We start from the raw sequence: 27,021 nt of genomic DNA, 5'->3' as shown, positions 1-27,021 counted from the left end.
CAGCCGTCCCTGAGGGAGTGTCATTGGTGAGTCAATCTCCCTGGAGCATCCGTTTTATATTTACCAGCTTGGCTACAATTAGAGATTACCTCAGTTTTTTCCATCCATTAGTCTCCTTGCTATCAAGGGAGAGAAGAATTTACCTCATCAATTTTCAGAAAGAAAGCCATTGTATTAGTAACAATAATAGTAGGGCCTGAGAGATGAGAACCAGAGTTGGATTTCCAGCGCTCACATTGGGTGTCTCACAGCTGCCGGTAACTCTATCTCTAGGGATGACCTCCTCTGGCCTCCACAGGCACACATGCACACTCATACTCACCTCCACATCCACACACTCACACACAAGCATACTCACACACACACAAACTCACACACTCACACACGCACAAACTCACATAGTAAAAATAATAACAATAATAATCACTTAACACATACCCTAACGTAGGCATTATGATGGTCCTCACCTACACCCTGAAGCTTGAAGAAATTAAATCATTTGTTCAGGGTTTATAAAATTTTCACATTTTTCAGAATTCAAACACTAAGTGAAGGCACTGCAAACATAAGAGTCCAGATGTAGCTTCTTAGGTCAGTGGTGTGTGAAGCACACACAGATTTCATTTGTTCAGGTTCACCATAGTCAAGATTTAGATGGTTTTTGTTTTTTAACTACCTTAAAAACATTAAGATTCTCTCTTTCTTACATGAGCTGGTACAGTTTCAATCCATTTCTATCACATGAAAAGTTTCTCAGAAGCTGGATGTGGTGGCGCACACCTTTAATCCCAGCACTTGGGAAGCAGAGGCAGCCGGATTACTGTGAGTTCGAGGCCAACTTGGTCTACAAAGGGAGTCCAGGACATCCAAGACTACACAGAGAAACCCTGTCTCAAAAACAAAAACAAAAACAAAACAAAAACAAAAAAAAGAAAGAAAAGTTTCTCAGAGTAAATTGCTCCTCAGGACAAGGTTGAACATAGACTCTTAGCTCACGCCTTTCCAGATACCTAGGCAGCTCACCTTTTCCCGGACACCTTGGCTACCCTTCCAAGTTATTATGACTCCTGACTATGTAGCTGAAGATGATGTCTAACTCTGAGCCTTCCACCCCCAGCACCCAAGTGGGATTACAGGAACGTACCAGCACACCCACTCTACCTTTTGAATCTGAAGAACTGGAAGACAAACAGACAATGCACACAGCAGAAGCAGCATGGTACAGCTTAAGAGATGAAAAACAAAACCTGAACTTTCTTGACTCTCTCCCTCCCTTCCTTCCACTTGAGTTTGGTTCTGTATTTTAAGATAGGGCTCTGTGTAGCCCAGGCTGGACTCTATCTCACTGGGTCCTAGACAACCCTGGACTCCACCTGCCAAGAGCTGGGATTACAGGCATGTGACACCATGCCTGGCCTTACCAGCTTGTTCCTCACAGGCAGCCTCCTATACAGATATCTGAGGTTTTACTCTATATTTTCCTCCTTCAGGAGTAAAGGGAGTTAAACAACACTACTAGGGTGGTGCATTCTCTTCATAAGAATAAATAACAAAGCCATCTTAGGATTCTTTTTTTTTTTTTTTTTACTTTTATTGAATGTGTATGATTTACACATCATGCACCAAAATCCTTCTCTTCCCCTCAGTAAAATAAAACAGACACAAAAAATCTTGTCACAGAAGCTGTAGTGTATCACGCAGTATAAACTTTTATTCACATATTTTTACTTTCAAATGTTCATTGCTATGAGTCATGGGTCTGGTTTGAGGCCTACACAATCGTTACTGGATCCTCACTGGGACTGCTATCGGATATCTCGTTGCTGTGTCAAGGAGATTCTTAATCTTTGAGTCTGCAGGTCTGGTCCCTTCATGTGTTCCAGCAGGTCACACATATACATGGGGTAGATGTTGGGGTGAGGTTGACTCAGAGCCCTGGATCAGGGCCCACTCCCTTTCCTCAGGGCAGGGCCTTCTCTTCCACTCCTGTGTCCTCAGGGCAGGGCCTGCTCTCTGGCTCCTGTGTCATCTTGGCATGGCCCACTCCCCTGCTCCTGTGTCCTCAGGGCAGGGCCTTTCTGTTCCACACACGCACCCCCCCCCGCCCAGGGGGCACATTCTCCCACTCCCGTGTCATCAGGGCAGAGCCAGCTGACACACTCCCGTGTCCTCAGGGTAGGGATGGCTCTCCTGCTCCCATGTCCTTTGGGTAAGGCTGGCTTTCCTGTTCTCATGTCCTCAGGTCAGGGCTGGCTCTACTGCTCCGGTGTCCTCAGGGCAGGACCAGCTCTCCTGCTCCCATGTCCTTTGGGCAAGGCTGGCTTTCCTGTTCCCATGTCCTCAGGTCAGGGCTGGCTTACCTGCTCCCATGTCCTCAGGGCCAGCTCTCCCGCTCCCATCTAATTCGCCAGATTGTTGCTGTCCAGGCCTGCATGGCCTCCTAATCCTGTGGGTACTCGATCTTGTGGGCCATCAAGCAGGTGGCAAGTGGAGGCCCCTTAAAGTCATCATTTGAGGTGCTCACAGAAAACACTGGTGTTGGCCCAGCTCAGCTTCTTGTCCCGGGGAACTTATGGCTCTGTTGATTCATGCCTCCCAAGTCTCTGGTTCCATTGCATGCTCCATCCGCCATGGGCCCCGACCCCTACCCCCACCTTGGTGCTGCCCCTAGTATCCACCTCTGTATGATCCGGCTTTTGGCACTGAGCATGGCCCCGGTCATAAGAGGAGGTCTATGAGGCCTGTGGTGTGGGCAGTGCAGTCCTCTCTCAGGCTCGACTTGAACAGCACCCCGTCCTCAAAGGCTATCTTCTTGGCCCCCATCGCACTGGGCCACAACCTGAAAAGAGAGGCATTGTTGTGGCCTGGGGTCCCTGGGAACTTACAGGAGTGTGATCCCATGGTCCTGTGGTAGGAGGGCATGGACTCTCCACATGACAGGATTTCCTTCTTTCTGGGAAACACCAGCACTGTGTTTTGGAGCTCTCAGTATGGCCCTTTGGTGGCTGTGCAGTCACTGCTGTACTGTGGATCAGACACAGTGTGTGATGGACGCCATATTACATGATCTCGGTTTGGGTATTTCTAATATATTGTGCTAAGTGTTTCCTCCCAATCAGGCCATTCTCGGGGGGTGGGGGGGTGAACATTTCTGTGTAGCTCTGGAACACAATCATCCTCTTCAGCTTGCATTGAGGACCTCATCTTTTGAACCCCAAGACCTCTCAGTGCACGGCCCTGTGCCACCCCATCTTAGGATTCTTAAGGCAGAAAAGGCTAAGGTTTGAGATTAGTCTAAGCTACTCAATTTTACTCGCTACTTTGTTTTACTTGATGGCTGTAAACTTCATCCTTGGATCTAAGGGGATGGAAGACAGATACCATGAGAAGGTAATGGGTTCCAAAATGAGATCGTCTTGGCTTTGAAACTGAACTTGACCATTTACTATGTTACAGTGAACATCAATAAACCTCTGTCTTCATTCTCAAAATCCAGGTTGATAAGATTACTGAGTAATTGAGATCATATATGGAAAAAATTTGGATATAATGAATCCCGGTAAATAACTTCTTCTGTCTATGTGGTGATAAGAGGAGAGATCCAGCTCACGAGTCAGTGCACAACGTCGTTGGTATAGGAGGGTCTCACTTTAAGATCACCTCCATGTTCACTATTATAACCCAGTGTTTTGCAAAGTCACTTGTTCCAATAGCACTCGGAGTGCTTATTAAGATACACATTTATGGGCCACTGACCAAATAAAATTAAATTTTCTGAGACTAAGTCCCAAAGCAAGTGTATTTTAACTAGTTCCCTAGGCAATACAAGTGTGTGCTTAAAAAGAGAGTCATTGCATTAGAGATTCAGACTGCTTTTTCAACTGCAGAACTAAAGTTCATATTCCATTGGGGTTAATTTATTTATCCCTTTGAGGTCTAAAAGCCTTCTCTGAAGACTAAAGGCATATAAACAGATTAAAAAAAAAAAGATTGTGGTTAAAATTCAGTAATGCCCACTGAGCTGTGGTGGCACACATCTTTAATCCCAGCAGTCAGGAAGCAGAAGCAAGGTGGATACCGAGTTCGAGGCCAGCCTCATCTACAGAGGGAGTTCCAGGATGGCCAGGGCTTCATACATAAAGAAACCCTGTTTTAAAAAGCAAACAAAAAAATTTTTTTAGAAATATCTGGAAAATTGTATGCACAACAGGTAACCCAAGGCTGGTTAACTAATGTCAATAACAAATTACCTCAGAATCTAGGAAAAGACTTTAAGCACTGGGGACATTTGTTTTTCCTCCCTCTCCAAAAAAGAAAGGACAAGGAAGAAACCTCGGCCACTATGTAACAAAGCGTGTTCAGGGAAAACCAAAGATGACTGCTTGTGTATATGATGGAATATAAGATGGAGAGATGCAGGCAAGAAGTGCAGAAGGAATAGAGAAACTTTAGAAAGCCATGCTAAAGGCCCCCCCAATAAATGTTGTAAGGCAGTGGATGTGATTTTCTCATAAAACCATGACATTATGTTTATTCAGATGAGTTATTAATATCACTTGTTCTTGTTTATGAGTTCTGCACCTGCGATGCACCAACCTTATACAGAACCTACCTGAGAGCCAGACACAGGTGGGGACGCACATCCGTAATTCACGCACTCTGGGAAAACTGAGATTGGAGGAACAAGGGTTCAAGCTCATCCTCGGAGGTACAGTAAGGTCTAGTGCTGGTGCTCTGTATGCAGATGTTAGCGGCTTGCTCCCCCCATCCGTATTGTTCGACAAACAAACCCTCTCATGTATACCAAAATGACGTTTGTGTAACCTTGCCTCCAAATTATCCCTGATTGGCTACCTAAGTTGCCTACATACCTGGGCAGGGCAGGAAAGAGCCAGGCAGAGCAACGTTTGAGGGCTTGGAGGACAGAGGATCACAGAAGAGACAGGAGAGGTGCCATGAGTTAGCATGGAGAGATGCTCATGGCCAGAAGGAGCCGGCTCGGAGGATCTGCATCGCTGGTGAGAAAAAGCCCAGATGGAAAGCATATGCAAGTATTTATTTTATTTTGGATAGGAAGCAGCCCAGATAGGAGTGATCAGAGCAAATGGCATTGGATATGGGACTGGGAGATGAAGAGATAATTTAGGGGGTTAATACCTGCCCAGCCTCAGGTGAAATAAGGCTTATTAAAAACCTAACAGGTGGTCGAGCAGTAGTGGTGCATGCCTTTAATCCCAGCACTTGGGAGGCAAAGACCAGTGGATCTCTGAGGTCAAGGCCAGCCTAGTTTACAGAGCAGTTCCACGACAGCCAAGTCTATAAAAAGAAACATTGTCTCAAAACAAAAAAAAATCTAACAGGTGTCTGTGTCTTTTATTGATTGATAGCAGGTTAAATATTAACTGCCATAATAATTATATAGATTAGTAGTAAATATTAGTAATCAATTTTTCACAACACATAAGCAAGTTTGAGTCTAGCCTGAGCTACATGAAACTAGATCAAAAACACTAAGTAGGGGAGGAGAGAAGGCTCAGGGGTTGAGAGCACATACTGCTCCTCTTGAGGACCTGAGTTCAAGTCCCACACCCACATCACATCAGGTAGTTGACAACTAACTGCCTGCAACCCTAGCTCCCTAGAACTCCAGCTCCTGTGGGAATCTCCGACTTCTCTGGGTACTTGCATTCATGTGCACATACCTCCCCCAACACATACACATAATTTTTAAAAAGTAAGTAAACAAAGATTCAGAAGAAAGTCAGGTAAAATAAGTATATGTCCAAAAAGGGTGTGTAACCTGTCACTTAAAATTTCAAAAAACAAACATGCAAACAAACAAAAACTAAAGAGGCAAGAGAATCATAGAAAGGGGTTTGTAAGATGCCAAGCCTGACAACCCGAGTCCATCCTCCGTGCTAGCTATGGCACACATGCCCTGCCCTCAAACTCCTGTTCACAAAATAAATACAGTAAAAAAAAAAAAAAAAATGCAACAAAAAGTGGGGAAAATCACAGGAACTGTGAAGAACTGGCAAAAATAAAAATAATCCAGGCAGAGGTAGTACACACCTTTAATCCCAATACTCAGAAGGCAGAGGCAGGCAGATCTCTGTGAATTCGAGGCTAGCTTGATCTACAGGAGTTTCAGGAAAGCCAAAGACAAGCTACACCTTGTCTCAGAAAAGAGGAGGAGGAGGAGGAGGAGGAGGAGGAGGAGGAGGAGGAGGGGAAGAAGAAGAATCAAAATATAAAAGTGAAATATTTATGCAAAACAGAGATTTAGAACTGATAGAGTTAGAACTGATAGATCCCAGTAAAGAAGTAAAAGAAAAATAGTGCAACTAAACCAGAAAAATGCTAGAATAATTGAATAGCAAAGATCAAGCTACTAGGGAAAAGTTTTGGTTTTGTTCTTTAAGGCAAAATAAAACAAGAGTACTCATTCAAGAAAAGAAGCCAAGTAAACAACTTGTCCTCTATTTTCTGTCATAAATATCTATCATCTTTTATTTCCCTGCTTTCTACTATTTATCAATCTATCTTCTATTTATTAATCTTCTGTTCTTTATTATCTATCAATCATATATCATCTGTTGATGTGTCATCTATCTACTCTCTATTATCTATCATTGATTTGTTAAGCCATTATTAATTATTTCTCTATGGCTGTTCTTGATTGGCAACTTGACTACATCTAGAATTAACTAAAATTCAAAAATGGAGAACCAACCTGTAAGGGATTTTTGCTTATTTTGAAGCGGGAAGCGGGAAGATCAATTTCTGATCAGGATCTTTGAGATAGGAAGACACACCTTAAATTCAGATCTTTTGAGCTGGGGAAAAAAACCCACCTCTAATCAGGGCCATCCCCCTGCAGGAAGCCTATGAAAGGACATGGAAGGAGGGAGCTTTTGATCTTTGCCTGCCTGCTCTCTCCTCACCAGCAGTATTTCTTCAGGGTTCCCTCATATACTGAAGACCAGCTGAGACATCCAGCCTCGTGGACTGAGCAACTACTGGATTCTTGGATTTTCCATTCATAGCCAACCATTGTTGGATTAGCTGGACCAGTCTGTAAGACATTCTAATAAATCCTGGCTCTGTCTCTGTCTCTGTCTCTGTGTCTGTCTGTCTGTCTGTCTGTCTCTCTCTCTCTCTCTCTCTCTCTGTCTCTATCTCTCTCTCACTGTGTGTGTGTGTGTGTGTGTGTGTGTGTGTGTGTGTGTGTGTAAAGAGAGGGATTCAATCTATAAGTTCTCCCCCTCCTCCTCCTCCTCCTCCTCCTCCTCCTCCTTCTTCTTCTTTTTAAGACAGGGTTTCTCTGTGTTACGCTTGACTGTCCTAGACTCACTTTGCAGACCAGGCTGGTCTTGAACTGACAGTGATTCGCCTGCCTCTGCCTCCCGAGTGCTGGGATTAAAGGTGTGCGCCACCACACCTGGCAAGTTCTGTTATTCTAAAGAATTCTAACCAATACAATCATCTATCACAGATCTATTATTTATTATCTATCATCTATCAACGATTTACCTATCTGATAATAATCAGCAAGGAAGATCATGAAAGAAAAGAAGAGATATCAAAAGTATAATTTTAAAATGATTTCCTAAAATAAAAGTAGACAAATTAAACTGAACACATGAGGAAAAAAAACAATTGATCTTCAAAGAAAATGGAAAAAAACAATCCTTTGGGAAAAGTTCAAGTCCCAAGAGACATAAAATCTGATTGGCAAAAGGACAGACACTGGAGCTGGCAAACAATGAGACAACGTAGCACGTACAGGAAGAAAGAGAATGTCAGACAAGACTCGCTGAGGCCAGAGTGATCTTCAAGTCTCAGACAAACGCAACGGACACGCAAGGTCTGGAGGAGATCGTTTCTCCCCCTCTTCTTAGCCTGAGTCTCCCTCCTACGGTTCTCCTGCGCTAATGTTCAGTAGACTGTGTCTTATTCCTCTCAAGCTTCTCACAAAAGGACGAATACCGCATACGTACATACATAGAACCGTGCTCTCTGTCTATGGAATGTGTTCTCCTGAAGTTTTAGTGTTATAGCGTGCCAAGAAACTTCATATGAAAGTTTAGAAGCCATAGTACATCCCACAGCTCTGTAGATAACACCACAAATTCACTAATTCTTAACTAGTGGACTTTTGAATTATTTCTAGTCTTCAGTTATAAGCAGCAACAATGGCAATGTACATGTATTATTTTGCATTTTCACAAGTGTACAGTTGGAATAGATTTCTGTAAATGTGTTTGGTAGGAGGGTAATCACATGCGATTTTTGTTAGCGATTCTCAAATGCTCTTCCATAAAAAATCACACCATTCTATATTCTCACTAGCTGTGTCTCAGAGTGCATATACCTTTCCTGGGTGTGGCAGTGCATGCCTGGGACAGTCCCTAGGAGGCAGAAGCAAGAGAATTGGGAATTTAAGCTCAACCTTAACAACATAGCAAGTTTGAGACAGCCTAGACTACATGAGCCTCTGTCTCCAAATAACAAAGATGAAGAGAAAAAAAAAAAAAGTATATATTTCTTCCAAAGTCTAAAGAGCAGATCAGGTTATCAAAAGTCAGTTTTGTTCTTGTGATAAGAATCTCTTTAACTTATGATGTGCTTATCAGGCTATGGCTTCCTTGTAAGGCGGGGGAGGAATGGAGATGAGTGCCTATTTATCCTTCTGCATCTGGAGTAAGCTGAGTATGAGACAGTAAAATCATCCGATGCTTTTGGATTATCCCTGGTCCTTTTAAGGAACCCCTCTCCCATATGCCTGTCCCACTAAAAAAACTCATTGGTACCCTAAATTGGATGTTGGCACAGTTATTATGTTGGTCTGTCAGAAGCTCCGTTTCTAAGGTGAATAAGTGTGTGCATTGTATCTCCCCAGGAAAAGTCTGTCACACGACAATTGGCGTTAGGAACCGGATCTAGCAGAACCACAGCTAGAGGGTAGTAATTACTTGGTTTTGGTTTTGGTTTTTGGTACCAAGGCACACAACTGAGGATGGGGCATCCATGTGAGTGGTGGCAGTGGATATCTTGAAATGGTTATCTTTCCTTATTTGGTGCACCCTACAGTAGGTGCGGAGACATGTAACCAAGAATGAGTCCCTCTACCCAGGGGAAAGACTGAGTGGGGACTCTGTAGTGAAAATACCAGTGAGGTTCTCTTCCTCTCCATGTATAAGGTGCCGTACCTGCTCAATGAGTTGGTCCAATAAGTGAGGACAGGGGTGTCCTTTAAAACGTTCAAAGTTTTGAATAACTCTTGCAGTCTACAGAATAGGATATAAAAAACCAAAGTGTTGAGCGGAGCATGGTGGCACTGTGCCTTGATTTCATCATTTGGTGAGTAGAGGCAGGCAGATCTGTGAGTTCAAGGCAGCCTGGTCTATAAAGTGAGTTCCAGTCCAGTCAGAGTTATAGAGAAATGTGGCTACTGCTACATGTAACCCAAAGGCAGGTGATTATCCCTCATTAGTCTTAGACTAGACGAAGCAGCCAGAACCCATAAAAGAACCCAGGATGAAATAACCAGACAGCAGATACCAAAGGACAAAATGTGTTCATGTTGTATTAGACCAGTGGTTCTGAAAGAGAGAATGTGAGAAAGGTGCAATTCAAATTTAAATTTCATTTTAATTTCTCTTCTCATAGTTGTGATAACATACCCAATGAAGCAACATAAGCAATGATTTTTCTCTCTTACAGTCTGTCTGTCTGTCTGTGAGACAGTCTCACTATGTAACTTTTGACACTAGCTTTCATGTAACCCAGACCAATCCATGATCCCCTTCTCTTCCTTTTAGAGAGCTAGGATGACATGTGTAAGCTGAGAGATGGGTGGGAGCTAGGCTCTGCCAACTGAACTACGCCCTATCCACCTGTCTCCTTTGCATTCACTCCTAGACCCTAAACCACAGAAGCGTCTCCTATACTCAGGGCTGGCTTCCTCACCTCACAGATATTTAGAGTCTTCTAGGTTGACTCTAAATTCTACGTAGTTGACAAAAGTAACCATCCCAGATGGGCTGCTCAAAGCAACATGTCAGGATAACTGGATCACTGTGCATGAAAGCTGAAATTAACATGCCACATGGAACACTAGGATAAATTCTGAATAGATAGAAAAATTTTAAAGAATGAGAAACTACAAGTATAATCACTAGAAATGCCAAGATAGAAATCTTGTATAACTTTGGAAGAGAGAACTATTTTTATACAAAAATCAGAAATAAAAATTGATGCACTTCATTCTATGCATTCTGCCTGTTGAGGGGTATCATGCCTTTAATCCCAGTGCTCCAGAGGCAGAGGCAGGTAGATCTTCGAGCTGAAGGCCAGCTTGGTCTATATAGTGAGTTCCAGGTCAGCCAGGGATACATAGCGAGGCACTGTATCGGGGGGGGGGGGGGGGAGAGAGAGAGAGAGAGAGAGAGAGAGAGAGAGAGAGAGAGAGAGAGAGAGAGAGAGAGAGAGAGAGAGAGAGAGAGAGAGAGAGAGAGAGAGAGAGGAGAATCTGATGTCTATAGTATGTAGATCACTCATGCTCCCAGCGTCACCCTTTGCAGGGGGGCTCAACTGTAGATCCCGGTGAGAGAGAAGATTGTAACTATAACTTGGCAAATAAACTGAGAGCATTTGTCCTCTGAGGGTTTCTATAATAAACTACCACAAATGAAATCTTCCTTTTAAAAGTTTTTTTTTTTTTTTTTTTTTTTGCTATTTTTATTTATGTGCATGTCCCTGCATGGGTCTATATGTTCCATATGTCTTTTTTTTTTTTTTTTTTTTTTGATATTTTGTTTTGTTTTGTTTCTGTTTGGACAGGACATCATTCTGTAACCTGGAACTCACACTATTCAGCCTACATTGGTTTCAAATGCCTGATGACTCTCCTACCTCAATTTTTCAGGTGCTGGGGTTACAGGCATAGACTAGCATGCTTGCTCCTGAGAAATTTATTTTCTGTTTGGAAGCCAGAAGTATGAAAAACAAAATCCATGTATTGGCCAAGCTCTGTGGTATATGGCTGAACTCTTTCTATGTGCTCCAGATACTCTGTCCTTGACCATTCCTGTCCCTGCTGCTTCTCTGAGAATCTCCCAAAAGTATGGTATATTTATATTTATATTTATATTTATATACACACACATACATGCTTGGGGAAGGTGGGACCTAGTGAATCTGGTCAGTTTCAGGGACTTCCTGAGTCCTTTCTTTTGTGAGCTTAAGGAACTTCGTTGCAATATGGAACGTTTATCTTCCTTTAGAACATCTTTTTGTTTCACCTCCCCTTAATACGGGTTCACCTGGGTAGGACGTTGGTACACAACACAACGTACGGGTTGCTTGTTTGTGACCTGGTCTGGGTGGTGAGATGCAGTAACATAGCCATAAAATTGAACATGCCTGCCTGTGTGAGCAAAGACAATACGGGGTGATTGTAACTCCGGCTCTGGGGATACAGTGGCTCAGGACGCCAGTGCTCAGGGAGGGTTGGGCGGGAGCGGGCGATGAAGGCAAGGGTAACATCACCATGCAGTGCTTATGAACCATAGTTTCTTCTTATTTCTTTACAAAGGTTTTAAAGACAAAAAGGGACGGATTTACAAACAACACTTTCACGCTCTTGTTGCAGAGTAGCACGTATCTTTAAGGCGGCCTAAAGCTGGAAGCCACTAAGCATAAAGACTTACAATAAGACTGGCAGGGTGAGATTTGAAGCCACATCTGCAAGTAATGGCGTCTCAGTCTAGCACACGTAGACCCCATTGGCACACTACACACAAGCAAGTTCCTACGACTGACCTTAGAGATGTCAAAGAAAAGTATGTTTACATACGAATGATTCTGTAGGCGTCCAACAGAATCTACAAACAGGCGCCCCCTCCTGTTGACACCTTCCCGCAGCTGCGGCAGCCTACTCAAGGATGTCCTCAGTAGAAGCCGGTTGCTTTGCCTTCCTTAGAAATCAGGGGCTCGCTCTCCAAATCCCAAATCTCAGGCTCCATCAGGGCTTGATGATCTTTGCCAAAAGCAGAGGTAAAACACCGGAGCCCACAGGCAGGTTTTTGGAGGTATGTGCTCGGCTTCAGCAGGTTGTGGGACACGCGTACTCCCCAAAGAGCTGCGTATGTCTCTGCGCCTCTCTCACTCACACACCCTTGGAAGCGGGTTAAACTCCCTAGCATTTTCCTTCACAAATGAAGTGGAGACAATAAAACGTAGCTAAACTTTTGATAACCGTTTTATTTTACCTCTTAAATTCCATTACTCGGGAGGTTGAGGCCTGAGTATTTGGGGTACATACATTCCAGGATAGCCTGGGCTACAGACTGAAACCCTGTCTCAAAACAAAACTCCCAAACGCAAAAGAAAATATTTCATCTCTAGAAAATATATAAAAGCTATTTGAGGAGTTCCCAGCTGATAGCCAAGTTTAGTGTCCTTATTTGTGTCACTTGTATTCCCGACAGCTCATTTGTGACAAGTGTTTAGTGTATTAGAGGACACCATGGGGTGTTGTGTCATTCTTCAGATAATGGAGCTTTTAAATAACGTACATGCACAAGAAAACCACGCGAATTATTTCCCCGCTCCGGACTTGCCCCTCGGCCCGACCATTTCATTATTCCCCTAAGCTAGCGCACCTCATCTTTATTACCTCTATTTTGGAGCCTAAACCAGTAGAGGCACTCAGGTGTTAGGAAACAAGCTCGGTTGTGGCTGCGGCAGCTTCCGCCCTCTAGTGTCACCTAAAGAGTTCGCTCACGTTCACGAACTACACAGAAACAAACAATATTTCAGTGTTTTAAGTGAGTTGATGATTTTTTGATGGGCTGTGTCGCAGATGTAGGTAGTTTCTTGCAGCCTGGGGCGACTTCCTTGAAAGAAAGGGGGGTGGGGGGGGGAATGTGACTTCGGAATCATCATAGAAATGTGGAAAAATTAGGATCAATAGTTTTAATCAAAGTCTGGCGTTCAGTGCCTTCTTAGCGCAGTAGGCAGCGCGTCAGTCTCATAATCTGAAGGTCCTGAGTTCGAGCCTCAGAGAGGGCAATTACCTTTTAGTCAAGAAGCCTAGCGGCAAATAACGTTTCTCAAACCTGTAGTTTTATTATATGAAATCTGGGTTCTGACAGCTGACGCACACCATGAATGTAATAAGGCCTTGTAATGTAGTCCTTTGAACTCTCTTTTTACTTTAGTGCCTCGTGTTTACTGGACGGTTTTTAATATTACCCACCGCAATGCGGTACATAAAGCTAAGTATGTGCCTAATAATCATCTGTCAGTTACCTACTGACGCTCTAGAAAACGGACACAAATCTGGAGGCTTCGAATAGTTCAGATATGCTATCTTGTTCTTGTGAAGTCACGCCTCCGCCGGGTTGTATCTCAGTCTCCTAGGGACTTGGGGTGTGGTCCGTGGTCAGTTGACCCAGAGTTGCAAATTCAGATATCTACCACAAGGTGGCAGAGTTTGAGAAAAAATGAACCACAGAACCTTTGCAGGGCGCCTGTCAGCATCCAATCAGAGAACTGACGTATCAGGAATTCCGTTAAACTTCTTTCACTATTGACTTGAGTTGCTAGGGTCTGTATAGTTGTGTTTCAAGTTTTAAAAATTTAAGAGTAAAACCCACTAAACGGGTGTGATGGTGCACGACTGTAATCCCTGCATTCGAGAGGCCGAGGAGAGATTGCTACAAGCTTTAGGCTGAAACCTGGTCTCAAAAAGCCAGCCTAGCAGACCTTGCTACCTACTATAGAGTTTCGTTTATCACAACCGCAATTACAGACCAAGATCTGCTATAGGACGCCAATGTGGCTCTACATTATGACATAATCATAGCAACTCCAGAGAAACATTTATATTAGCCCCTATAGGATTTTGTTGTTTAGGAGGTCCTAGGACCAGCTGTCACGTCAGTGACACAATAAGGGCTGAATATGACCCACCTTGCTAACCCACCATCGGGTGATCAGTAGCTAACCTCTGGGAGGATAAACTGACTAGTTACATTCCTCTCTCAACACATAGGCATGGTCACATAGGTCCTTTAAAAAAAAAGGATACAATCTGTCTTTCATTGTGGTGGAGACTGCAGAGGTTGCTATTATTGGTTGTTGGGGAGCAGGGTAAGCAGGGTCGCTCTATGTAGCCCAGGCTGTCTTTAAATAAGTCTCTGCTCCTCAAGTGCTGAGGTCACAAGCATGAGACACCATGCCAGGCTTCGAATGTTATTGTGCAGGTCACTCAAGACCAACAGGGTTTATTAAGTTTGGGAGTCCCAAGTGTCGACGGGTAATCAACAGCTCTCAATTATCTGTCGACAGAATGAAGAAGTCTGTCTTTTGTCCAATACCTCTGCTCTGTGTATAAAACCAAGTCCTTGCTCAGCAGGTCACAAACATTCAGTGGGCTTTTACAAAAACGGGGCTTATGATGATAAAAACCTATCTGTGCAGCACGGAAGTGTCTCTTAAGAGTTTAAAGGCCATTCTCAGGCACATAACATCAAAAGCATAAGACCTCACTCTCCAGTACTCCATGACAGGACTCCTAGTTAGCAGTCACCAGCAGCTAATAAACACAGATAGCCTAGCTAGACACACACACACACACACACACACACACACACACACACACACACACAAAGCCTTTGGACTTTGAATTCCTCTGACTCTGAGCCCCAATCTCTCCCTCAGTGACACACTTTGGGAGGGCACTCTGGTTTTTATTTGTGTCTGTTTTATAATGACACCCTGGAGAAGCTTAGCCTAAAACAGTGACCTCCTATCATGTTTGTTTAACAGTAGCTACCTGGAAAACCTTGGCTTGTGACAAGTCTCTGCAATCCGTGTCTCCATCTTCACGTGGGCTTTACTTTACATGCCTGTCCCTGAATCTAAATCTTCCTCTTTACACTTGAAAAATCTCCAGTCACTGGACTGAACTTAATCCAGTAAGACCATCATCAAAACTCAGCTCTTCCTGCTAGGTGAAGCAGAATGCACTTAGGAGGTGAAAGCAGCAGGGTCAGGGTTCAAGGTCAGCCTGGTCTATAAGAGACCCTATTCCACAACCAAACAGATTAAAACAAAACAGCAGCAAAAGCTGATTACATCTGCAAAGAAGTTTATTTCCAAATAAAGTCACATTAATACAAGGGATTAAAGACTTAATATATCTTTTGGGAGAGGGAAACCCAATCCATTAAAACATGCTTAGAGTGTTCATTCATACATTTAAAGTAAAAAAGGGACAAACCAGGCAGTGGTGGTGCACACCTTCAATCCCAGAACTGGGGAGGCAGAGGCAGGTGAACCTCTGAGTTTGAGGCCCCCTGACCTACAGAGTGAGTTCCAGGAAAGCCAGGGCTACACAGAGAAACTCTGTCTCAAAAAAATAAATATAAACAAAAATAAAAAGTCTGGGGTGGGATAGAATGTAACTGGCCACCTGTTTATGGGTCAGGTGTGTACATTTATCCATCATCTCTAGTTGACTCCACTTGGCGAGCTTATAACTTCTGCCCACTGAGCTAAAGTAACTCATCAGAGGCGCCTCAACCCCTGTGTGAGCAGCTGAGGGTAAGAGAGACTGGGATCTACTTCAGCAGGGTCCCTGTCAGAATGAACAGAATTGAGATCCAGGCACAGCTAACGGCAATTTTCTGATTGTTTTGTGCTGCTACTTACTGTACTTACAGTGATGTACTGGTGACACTAGGACGTCTTCCACTGAGCAGGAAAATCTTAGACACGGGGCCAGAGAGATGGCTCAAGGGGTATGGGCACCAAGCCACCGAGCCTGAGGACATGGTTGTGTCCACAGAACTCACATAGTGAGGGAACTGACTCCACAGGTTGTCCTCTGGCCTCCATATACCCACATGCATGCACACGTGCACACACACAAATAAACCTATACAATATTCAGAACATTTGCCAGTGATTTTACTGGAGCAGATTCTAGGTGCCTGCCCCACCTCTTACCTGCCCCACTTCTTACCTGCCACACCTCTCACCTGCCACACCTCTCACCTGCCACACCTCTCACCTGCCACACCTCTCACCTGCCACACCTCTCACCTGCCACACCTCTCACCTGCCACACCTCTTACCTGCCACACCTCTCACCTGCCACACCTCTCACCTGCCACACCTCTCACCTGCCACACCTCTCACCTGCCACACCTCTCACCTGCCACACCTCTCACCTGCCACACCTCTTACCTTGCCACCCTCTCACCTGCCACACCCTCACCTGCCACACCTCTCACTGCACCCCTCCACCGCTCACCTGCCACACCTCTCACCTGCCACACCTCTCACCTGCCACACTTCTCACCTGCCACACCTCTTACCTGCCCCACCTCTTACCTGCCCCACCTCTTACCTGCCACACCTCTTACCTGCCACACCTCTTACCTGCCACACCTCTCACCTGCCACACCTCTCACCTGCCACACCTCTCACCTGCCACACCTCTCACCTGCCACACCTCTTACCTGCCACACCTCTTACCCACTCAAACTCCCACCTCATATACATTTTTTTGAGTCCATCCCCCCCACCCCAGATACAGGAACCAATATATTTTCTTACTGTGTATATTCATTTTTGTGTGAATGTCACTCCTACACTGGCATGTAAGACTTCCCGGAGTTTCCGGTTAGCTTTGCTCACAGCTGTGTTTCCTCTCTTCTGAAGTATGCCTACCACAGAAAAGGCGAACAGTTAGTACTTGTTGAGTGAGTGGAGGAGACCATGGGAGACTTTGGCACAGCTTTCCAATCTGCTCTCCTTGTACTGCCTAGCTTGCTCTCCTTGCTCTAGGCATACTTGGGTCTAGGCAATTTTAACTTCCAGTCTATTATCTGTAACGCTTTCTGGTTATTTCCTTGAGAGGATTAATTTGTATTCTTCCCAGAGTCTTCAAAACGCCTAAGACAGAGCTGGCTATGTCACTTGGTAGTCCAGAGGCTGCCTAGCAAGTTGAAGGTTTGGGTTTCCTCCTACAACGTGAAAACAGAGAGGGTGGACAAAGGGCCCAGCTCCCCCTACAAACATTCTGGTCCTTTCTTCTAATGGCTGACTGTGCTGGACATGTTTAGGATCTGGATCGGGCATATCTGTGCTTGTAACTGCCCCTAAATATCTTACTATAGTTTAATGTAAATTTATGAAAAGTGATGAGGTCCTGTCCACCTGTTCTTCTTCAGCCAAGTTTGAATTTCATTCATCTCCATAAAAACTATGTTTTTATGCCAGGTTACATCTGGTAAACTAGGTAACATTTTAACAATTCCATTTTATTGGTAGGAAAGATGTGAAAACACAAGGCCCCACTGGGAGTCGAACCCAGGATCTCCTGTTTACGAGACAGGCGCTTTAACCAGCTAAGCCATGGAGCCACATGGCAGTAGGTAGGAAAGACGGATGGATCTATCCCATTTTAGCTCTACACGGTGGAGGGAGAAAGTTTACACTGTCTGAAGATGCTCGGTTTTTGTTGTTGTCGCTGTTGTTTTGTGGGGTTGTTGTTGTTTTGTTTTGCTTTGTTTTGTTTTTCAAAGAAGAATCAGCAAAGGAAAAATGCTGCGTTTTCTCTGGTCAGACGTCACACACGAAGGGAATCAGTCCCCGTGTCTGATATTTTCCTCTTGTCTCAAGGACCGGCATTTGGTGGGGGGAGGAAGAGGGGGGAAGAGAGTAACTGACAAAGACCACCCAAAGCGTAGTAGAAAAATGTGTAGGTGTGGCGCGTGTGCGTGCCGTGTGAGTCATTGGTTTGCTTCCTCAAGAAGTTGCATCAAAACAAAACAACAATAAACGCCGCCATTTGTAGCGTGCTCGCCTGCTAGATTTGCTGGCGACTGGGCGGGCTTGTAAAAAGCGATCCTCAGCTACAGGTGTCCACAGGGTTATGACGTCTTTGAACCTCATCAAACGGACTCCAAGGATCATAAGCCTCTGGAGAGGGTCTGGGGAGGCCGGAGCCTGCATCCTGGACACTGGGAACCGGAATGGCTTTGTTTCCTCAGAGTAGCGGTGGAGTGCAGCGCTCGAGCCAGGAAGCTTGCGGTGCTAGGGTTGCTGGGTAGGAGGAGGGATTCAGGGTAAAGGATGGGCTTCTAGGAACCAGCGGCTCTACAGAGGTGGGGTAGGCAGGACCCATCTTCTCAGGGCTGGGGAGGACCTGGAGAGACGCCAACAAATAAAAATGGGGGAATTAAGAGCTCCCAGAACACCTTCCGCAAAGGGCTTTCACCGTAAGGACTTTATAATATCAAGCAGAAGGCTGGGGGCGGGGTGGGGGGGGGTCTTCTTGCTGCTCTCATTAAAAATAACAAAGCCTGTGGTGGTGTACACCTGCAGTCCCAACACTGGGATGGCTGAGGCAGAAGGATTGCCTTGAGTCTGAGGCCAACGCGCTTTACACAGCTCTGTTTTAAAAATAAACAAACACCCAAACAGAACTTTCTGCCACTAACTCCAGAGTGCAGCAGAGAAATGTAGACCTTCCAGGGACTAAGTGAGGTCATTGTCCCTGAACCTGATTCTTCATTAAAGATTTTGTGACCCACTCTCTTTGTGATGCTAACTGCCCATAGGGTGTTTGTGGGACAGTCACAGCGTGTCTGATCACATGACAGGTTGTGGGAACTTTTGGCTTAAGAAAACTCCAGCGATAGTATTTATGGTGGGGATAACTAGAAGAGTAATATTATTACTCAGACTACTACAGCAGGCTGGAGTGTCTGCCACACACCTGGCCAGTTTGCCTCTTTCTAGAAGGTTTTGTGCATAATCTTCCTTGAGAACTAAGATCAGTCATAAGAACTGGCCGAGGAGAGAAATGGAAAGTTTTTGTTGCATTTATAAGTACTTTTACATTATTATCATTACTGTCATCATTTGGTCACATATCCCAAACCGACACTCACATCTCATATAGCAAGGAAACTTCTGGCTTCTGCTTCCCCTGGCTTTGGCTTGGTTGTGCTTTGCATGTGACATGTCCAGCACCGACATTGCGCTTGAACACCTGATCTTCAGCTGATGGTGGCTTTAGAGGGAGGTTTAGGATGCAGGGCACTTCAGGGCAAGCCTTATGGTGTACGGCCTGTCCCGATGAGCTTTCTGAAGTTAACTCACACTTTTGCTGCTGGGGAAACACCACCAAACTGCCAGAGGCGTGATCAACGAATAACCAAAGTGAATTCTTCCCACATCACGTTGCTTTTGGATTTGTCCACATTGGCCAGAAGGATAACTAAGGTTGGCTCCTCAGAACAGTGTTTAGTTTCTCCTAACCAGAGGCATACAATCTGGATCTTTACAGAGCAGCAGCAGACTTGAGACCTCCTAGATTCTCAGGCTATTGAAGGGCTGAAGGTGAGAGAGTGCAGGCTTCTGACTCCCCCACCTCCATCCCCCATACCCCCACCTCCATCCCTTATCCCCCATACCCCCACCTCCATCCCCCATGCCCCCACCTCCATCCCCCATGCCCCCACTTCCATCCCCCATGCCCCCACCCCATCCCCCCACCTCCATCCCCCATACCCCCACCCACCTCCTCCCCCATACCCCCACCTCCATCCCCCCATGCCCCCCCTCCATCCCCCATCCCCCATGCCCCCACCTCTAGCCCCCATACCCCCACCTCCATCCCCCATGCCCCCACTTCCATCCCCCATTGCCCTCCCCATCGCCCACCTCCATCCCCCATTGCCCCCACCCTCCATCCCCCATGCCCCCCACCTCTAGCCCCCATTGCCCCCACCTCCATCCCCCATGCCCCCACCTCCATCCCCCATGCCCCCACCTCCATCCCCCATGCCCCCACCTCTAGCCCCCATACCCCCACCTCCATCCCCCATGCCCCCACTTCCATCCCCCATACCCCCACCTCCATCCCCCATGCCCCACCTCCCTCCAACGTTTCTAGAAGAGTTTCGTGGAGCCTCCAAGCCCTAAGAGTCAAGTGTCCCAAATTCCTAGGCCCAGATGTTGTATCATTAGCTGCTGTAAGGCCATCCACGACTCAAATGCTGCAGCCCTAGTTTTAGATCGCAGTGCCTAGGGCGTGGGAGCTGCAGCACTGCCTGGTACTGACTGCTTCCACCACCAGCTCCAGATCAAAGCCAAAGGTGACAACTGCTCTCATGTGCCAGGTTGCTGGCAAGCAAATCAGAGTAATAACTCCCCACCTTCAACACCTAGAGCAGGAAATCGCTGCACTGTCGAGCCCAGAGCCATAAGCCTGTGGTCTTCTAGACTTGTAGCTATGTCAAGGCCTAGGGCCTCTCACTAGACCACAACCCTGTGACACTCAAGAACCAGAACTGCAGAGCCCAGAAGAGCTACCTCTCCCACTTACTTCTCCATCTGAAGAGAACAAAGTTCTTTAGCCAGCTGACCATTGACAGCAGGGCTTCCTGTAGGGCTGTGGCACCTCTGATTCAAGATCAGGTTTAGTTGCTTTCTGATATTTTCTTCTGTGCTTATGTGTTTCCATAGCTTAACTATAAGTGTGAACTAGTTTTATAGATAGAAATGAGAGAGAGAGATTCTTTCAGAAGCAAGAGGTCCTCTTTTGTAGGGGCTTGCAAGGTTTAGCTAAGTGGTCAGCATAGGAGGTATAGTGATAGCTGGCTCTAAAAAGTCTGAACTGGGCATAACTGCAGGACCTGTAATCCTAGCTACTTGAAATGCTGAGACTGAAAGATTGGAAATTCAAGGCCAGCCTGGGCTACATACATATGTCTGAGCTTCAGATCTGAGCTTCAATGTGTCTACAGTACAGCTTGATGCTTTTAACAGTACCAGGGAAGATTCTAGAACACTTCTGAGAAAAACCAGAATGTTGAAGATGTAAGAGGAAGGTCAAGAAAGCACATAATAGTCGCTGAAAAACATCACTCAGAGTCCATCTGCTGTGTGTTCTTTTATTATTTATTAGACTATTGTTATTATTTGAGATAGTGATAATAGGAAAGAATTTGAAGTTGGGAACACTCGGATGAGACCAAAGTACACCAGTTGGTGTTAAGAACATCTGTGGCCAGGTACCATGACCAGAAATCACTAACAGAAAGGCATCCAGGGAGGCTCTGGTAGGGTCTGACCCAGAGGGACCTTAGGACATAGCACTGTGGGGATGCTCCTCTCTTCATGAGGGAGGGTTCTGCTCTCAACCTTCAGAATCCCCTAAGAAAACTGTAGGATGGTGTGTCACCAAGTGGGCTAAACAGAACAACAGCTTGGCACCGCATGCTCAGATTGGGAGGAGAAGAGGCTGGGAAGGGAACCCAGAGGATCTGGCCACTCGTCCCCACTTCCTTTAACCCATGAGGGCAGTGAATGATAGATTAAGATCTTTCTGGGTCACTTCTTCAATATATGGAATTGTCTGGGTCATCCACTCTAAAATGTGACCTTCTTTTGGAGTAGATTAGGAAAAACGATATATCAGAGTCAGATATTTGGGTATATTTTTTCTTTGACTTTATTTTCCAAGCATGTTTTGTCTACCACAAATAAACTTCTATATAAGTTCATCCGGAGCTGCTCACCTGCACCTTAGTAGGGACTCGGGTAGTGCTGCGTGCTGCGGTCCCATGGAGGCTGCTGAGGGAGTGGAGCAAAGACACTACTTGTAAAGCACGTTCTACAGGGTGAGGGTCTGGTTTAGGTACTCGATGATGTCCGCCTGGACAGTTCTGACAGGAGTCTGGTGGAACCAGCGCATGATAGGGACTCCATCGGATCCCACCAGGAACTTCTCAAAGTTCCAGCGGATGTCGTGGACCTTCATGGGATTCCAGAAGAGATATTCTGGAGAGCCCAAAAGTTCAGAGGTGGGAGGGCAGGAGTTCTGGAGCAGGGATATGAAAAAAAAAGGAAAAGACAATCTCATTTCTGCTTCTATGTTGCCCAGTCTCCTCTGCCTCTACTACTGCACAACTTCATGTTTTAAACTCCTTCACATGTTTCAAGTCCATCACAGACATATCAGTGTAGTGCCACCAGCACCCCAAGGCCATTCTAACCAGGTCAGATTGTCTGACAGTGAAAAGCACCCACTGTCCTGCCTCTCCTCTAGTCTATGACTTCATCATAGATGGTCTGAAGCTCGGTGTGTGTCAAGCTGACAAAACTTAATCTCCCAAGCGAAAGTCCTGGGATTTCAGGCATGAGCCTCCACACTGGAAAGCACTTTTCCATATTAGACAGCTCTGTAAGGATCATGTCTTTGTTTGGAGACAGGACCATGTTATGTAGCTGTGACTAGCTTGGAGAGAACTATTTAGACTAAGTTAGCAGTCAGAGCCATCCTCCTGCTTCTGCATAATGAGGACTGACTGTATAAGTTAAGAGCTACCAAGTTTTCACATGTTCATCTTTTGTGCTACAAAAAGCAGTTCATGTGCTGTAGCCTCACCATAAGTTACTGTTGGAATAAGTAATTTGTATTCAGTAAGCTGATCTTTTGTTTCAGCTTGCTGTGGATGAGTGAAAATATCCACAAGGACAACTTGAACTTGGTTCTGCAGACCATTCTCTGGGGACAAGTGACTAAGTAATCCTCATGTCCTTCTTTCCTGTGTTCTGTGGTTGTAATACTCTGACACACAGACCACACCCCCACCACCCCCACCACCACACCACTACCACCACCATACCACCCCCCCACCACACCCCCCACCACACCCCCACCACCCCCCCACCACCCCCCCACCACCACCCCCCCACCACACCCCCACCACACCACTACCACCACCATACCACCCCCCCACCCCCACACCACACCCCCACCCCCACCACCACACCACTACCACCACCATACCACCCCCCCACCACCCCCCCACCACACCCCCACCACACCCCCACCACACCCCCACCCCCACCACCACACCACTACCACCACCCCACCCGGGACGGGTTTCTCTGCGTATCCTTGGCTGTCCTGAACTCACTTTGTAAACCAGGCTAGCCTCGAACTCAGAGCGATCCGCCTGCCTGTGCCTCCCCAAGTACTGGGATCACAGGTGTGTGCCACCATGCCCAGCCACCCTGTGGTTCTTATCCTTTGACACTCTCTCTTATCCGTGTCTGTGTCATCTCCTGACTTTATAATAGATCCTTCAGGTAACCTATTAATAAATGTTAACTTGTATTACACAGTTCCTTGAATAAAGTCTGGATTTGATTTATGATTATTGAACAAACAAATCATTAGCAGTCAGAAAGGGAAGTCGGTCCAGGTCAGAGCTATCATGTATGTTTTTTCATGTATGTTAGCTTCACACTTCATTTTCATGAATGTACCCCCTTTTAAGGAGTCCCTTCTCATCACAGACACCAGCCCCATTGCTTCCAGAGAATCCCACCTGGCCGACCCATGTTTGCTCACTCACCTTTAGGAAAGAATAAAACTTTTGTTCATTTTCTCCATTCACATCACCTTTCTCAAAGAGCTGGAAATTGGGGGCATAGCCGCCGCCTGGACGTACATATCTGCAGGGAAGCAAGGTGTTCCCGAGGAAATCCAAATTAAGTCAAGGTGGGATAGGAGAGGTCAGCACTGGTCCTCACAAAAGGACAGAAAGAGAGAGGAGCAGGAGGGGTCTCTGGGATCAAGATTTCAAGCAAGGGATACCATGGAATTGAAGGACTCCCTGACATTAGGGGCAGGGTAGTCTGACCTCAGATGCTCTGACCCATCTCTCTTTCCTCTATTTCCTTCCTTCTCCCAAATGTCTCTTCCTTGGATCTGCCCTATTTTCACCCTCAAGGAAGCCAAGTGTGGAAAGAGTACTTGGCCATTCCTGCAGGGCAAGATGAAATCCAAGGCAGGCACCATGACGACATCCTTCAGCCCACTCACTGATCTATCACCTACTCTGGAAGATTCTAGAATGGGGAGGCATCTGGGCCGATGAAGGGAAAGGCATCTCCAGGGCTCCCCATAACACTCACTTGAGTCCAAGGAGAATCTCTGAGTTCCTTCCAGGTTCTTGTTTTCCAAACTGGTTGCAGGGGAAGCCCAGAACGACAACGTTGAACTGGTGCAGCGCCTCCTGCAGGGCGTTCAGTTCTGCGGGTAGAATGTCAACAGCATGGGCGACTTCCTGCTCAAGACTCAGGAGGTGGACCACTGGCTTTACCTCTCTTTCACTGAGGACTCTAAGAAGCTACAGGCACTAAGTAGGCAGAGCAAATAGCTGTGACACAGATCTCTGGGAATGCCTCTCAATGGCTGCCGGGTTTCCCCAATCTCATTATGTTCTTCGCCTGCCACACACATAGCAGTCACATAACTGCCCCCTTCTTCATTTCCTGTCAGAGCTTAATCCAGAGCGAAGCTCTACTTCCTTGAATCCTACCCCACACTACCCAACGCCAGTTCAGGGGACACGAGTCTTTTCTATCCCTTTATAAGAAGCCTCCTTGTTCCCTGTGGTAGAGGTAATCCGGGCACTAGAAGCGGCCGAACGGGGAGCTTCAGGTTTCCCTGTCCACTCCCATCTCACAGTTATTGTGTTTTCTCATCGCTCGGTCCCAACAACACAGTAAAAGCCTCTCTGCTCACAATAGGGTGATGTGGCAAGCTAGTTCTGGGAGGGATTTGGAATTTGAGTTCTTACCAGGATACGTGGCTGTCAGACCACAGAAGGATGCCACGTTGACAAAGAGCATGTGCTTTCCTGCATACTGCTGGAACTGGACGTACTCTCCGCCATCCAAGGTCTTGGCTCCGTACTCATAGATGCTTCCAGCCACGCCTTTGTTGCAATCCACCTGTGATATAACACAAGTAACCGTAGTGGCCTCATACACAGTACACCTCAACACCCGTCAGCATTCTCAAAGCACTTGAAGATCCTTCATGCAATATCTTAACATTCTAAATACTGAACAATTTCTGTTTGAGGAACTCCACACCCAAGCGGGCATCGGTGGTGAATAGGCCTGGGTGCCCATAGACGGCGCCCTCTCAGGTGAGCTGTGATCTCACCTGATAATAGACAACCTATAGCTTCACAGCTGCCAATCAATATTTTACATGCATTTTTACCCTTTGCATGCCCCCACAAAGAGGCCCAAGCTCAAAGGTCAGACTTAAGGACATGTATAAACATCATGAGAACACTTTAGAAATGCTTAGGTTCCCAAGGAGGCATATAGGATCAAGAGTCCCAGGACTGGGACCCAATCACCAGTGGATTCTCACTTTAGCTAAGGTGTGAGAGTCATCGTGTTCCGTGAGGAGGTCCCTCACCTTCTACAGAAGAGAGCTGGAGTTGGCAAAAGATACGTAAGTAACAAAGCCACAAGTGAGGTCCTACTCTGCCTTCTAAGACGTGTGCATGCATTTTTTACAGGAATGGCTACTGACTCCCCTTGTGGACAGGCTTGGATACCAGTCCCTGCCCCTGGCTCCTTGTGAGGACTTTTGGCTACTGCCTCACCGTGTGGCAATTGTCCAGCTCCTTGGAGCAGCACTAAGGTCAGAGGAGAAGTCCTTATACTGAGCTGAGCCCTGTCTTCGCCTTCCACATCCCCCATCCCTACCAAGGCACTGAAGAAAATTGTGCCTTTTCCCCTACCCGTGGCGCCCTGGGAGCCCAGGCCCAGTGCCCTCTCCTCTCCTCTTCTCTTCTGTTCTCTTCTGCTCTCTTCTGTTCTCTCCTCCCTCGCTCCCTCCTCCCCCTCTGGGTTTGGCCCAATTGGTCTAAGAAAAATTGCCCTCCCTCCCAACTCACTTGCTGCTTAAGCACTGTTTCCTAGAACAGTGGGCTGCTCCAAGTCACAAACCAGCATGGAGTAGGGCAGGGGCTGGGCTGTCAAGCAGCCATTAAGGAGGACTGAAAAAGACATCAGGAAGGGATGAAGGGAGGTCACCTAGCTGTTTTGACTTCAAAGATCCATGGGGTGCAGAGAAGCAGGGAAGATGCATGGAAAACGTGGCAAAGCACAGTGACTAGAGGCAGGAAAGCGGCTGTGGCAGAAAGGTCATTGGCCGAAGTCTCCAAAGAAAAGCTATCAGGCAGCTCTCTCCCCTCAAGAACAGGACAGACCCCTGAAACCCATGGTAGGCAAGTTACTTATCAGATGTTAGAATTAGTTTAGGTAACCCCCACACGGGGTGCTTACCTTCGATTTTTGAGGAATCAGAGTCTCCTGAGCCAAGGCAGCCAAAAACAGTGGAAAAAGACAGGAAGCCCAGAACTGCTGGGCCATGGCTGTACAAGGAATAACGGGTGAATCTTGAACCTTAGGAACTGTGACCCCTTTTGACTATCCCCGGCAGGCGACGGTTTGAAGATGTACAGCCAATCAGCGGGCTGCTTTCACTCTCCACCTTCTCCCTGCTTTCCACTTCTGATACAGGAGACAGGTGGGGTAGGCACATGTTCTGACAGGTGAAGGTGGCGTGAAGGTGGATGCCTTTTCTGTCTGGAACCTGAGATGCCGTGCCTCCCCACTGCCGATGACTGCAGTAACTTGTGCCACTGAATCGCAGCCTGCTTTTCCAAAAAGCATTCGTAAGGTTTGCATGCGAACTAAGTTTGAAAAGCAGTGACCCAGGTTGTCAGCAGTGATCTGGCCAGGAGACACAGGTACTCCCGACCAGAGGAACTCTCTTCTCCCTTGGGGACCTTTGCTCAGGGAAAGGCAGGTCCTTACCCATGCTGCAGCAAAGGATTTTGAGATCAGACACAACAAAGCAGTTAGTGAGTTTATCAGGTATTTAGACAAAGAGTCATATAGGGAAGGCAGTGCACATCCCTAAAACATAGCTGCACACGCTGCTCAAAACACAGCTGCACATGCGGCTATCGTTTCTTAGGCCAGTTCTCAAAGCTTGTAATTTATAGCACGACTGAGTGAAGCTCAGAATTTAAGTAAGGTTTAACAGTTAAAAACCACACGTGCTAGTTTAGTTTGCAAAGATTTAAATGTTAATTTAGTATTTTGTGT

The 27,021-nt window shown here is 46.2% G+C and overlaps 1 protein-coding gene and 2 non-coding genes across 3 annotated transcripts; 1 reads left to right on the top strand and 2 right to left on the bottom strand.

Annotated features, from left to right (window-relative positions):
• The first annotated feature begins 13,004 nt into the window (after nucleotides 1–13,004).
• Nucleotides 13,005–13,077, top strand: Trnam-cau (transfer RNA methionine (anticodon CAU)). The gene has a single exon. It is a non-coding gene; the product is annotated as a tRNA-Met (tRNA).
• A 4,290-nt stretch (nucleotides 13,078–17,367) lies between these two features.
• Trnat-cgu (transfer RNA threonine (anticodon CGU)) lies at nucleotides 17,368–17,441 on the bottom strand. The gene has a single exon. It is a non-coding gene; the product is annotated as a tRNA-Thr (tRNA).
• A 3,549-nt stretch (nucleotides 17,442–20,990) lies between these two features.
• Nucleotides 20,991–26,403, bottom strand: Gpx6 (glutathione peroxidase 6). The gene is made up of 5 exons (XM_051143248.1): nucleotides 26,194–26,403; nucleotides 24,684–24,837; nucleotides 24,016–24,133; nucleotides 23,454–23,553; nucleotides 20,991–21,910 (listed from the first exon to the last, which is right to left on the bottom strand). The coding sequence occupies exons 1-5, from the start codon at nucleotides 26,278–26,280 to the stop codon at nucleotides 21,704–21,706; spliced, it is 666 nt and encodes a 221-aa protein (XP_050999205.1). The 5' UTR covers nucleotides 26,281–26,403; the 3' UTR covers nucleotides 20,991–21,703.
• Between the last annotated feature and the right edge of the window lie 618 nt (nucleotides 26,404–27,021).

Source organism: Acomys russatus, chromosome 3, assembly GCF_903995435.1.
Source record: "Acomys russatus chromosome 3, mAcoRus1.1, whole genome shotgun sequence".
NCBI classification, from domain to species: Eukaryota; Metazoa; Chordata; class Mammalia; order Rodentia; family Muridae; genus Acomys; species Acomys russatus.
The sequence above is the reverse complement of the archived record's forward strand: the minus strand, read 5'-3'. Positions and strand labels throughout refer to the sequence as shown.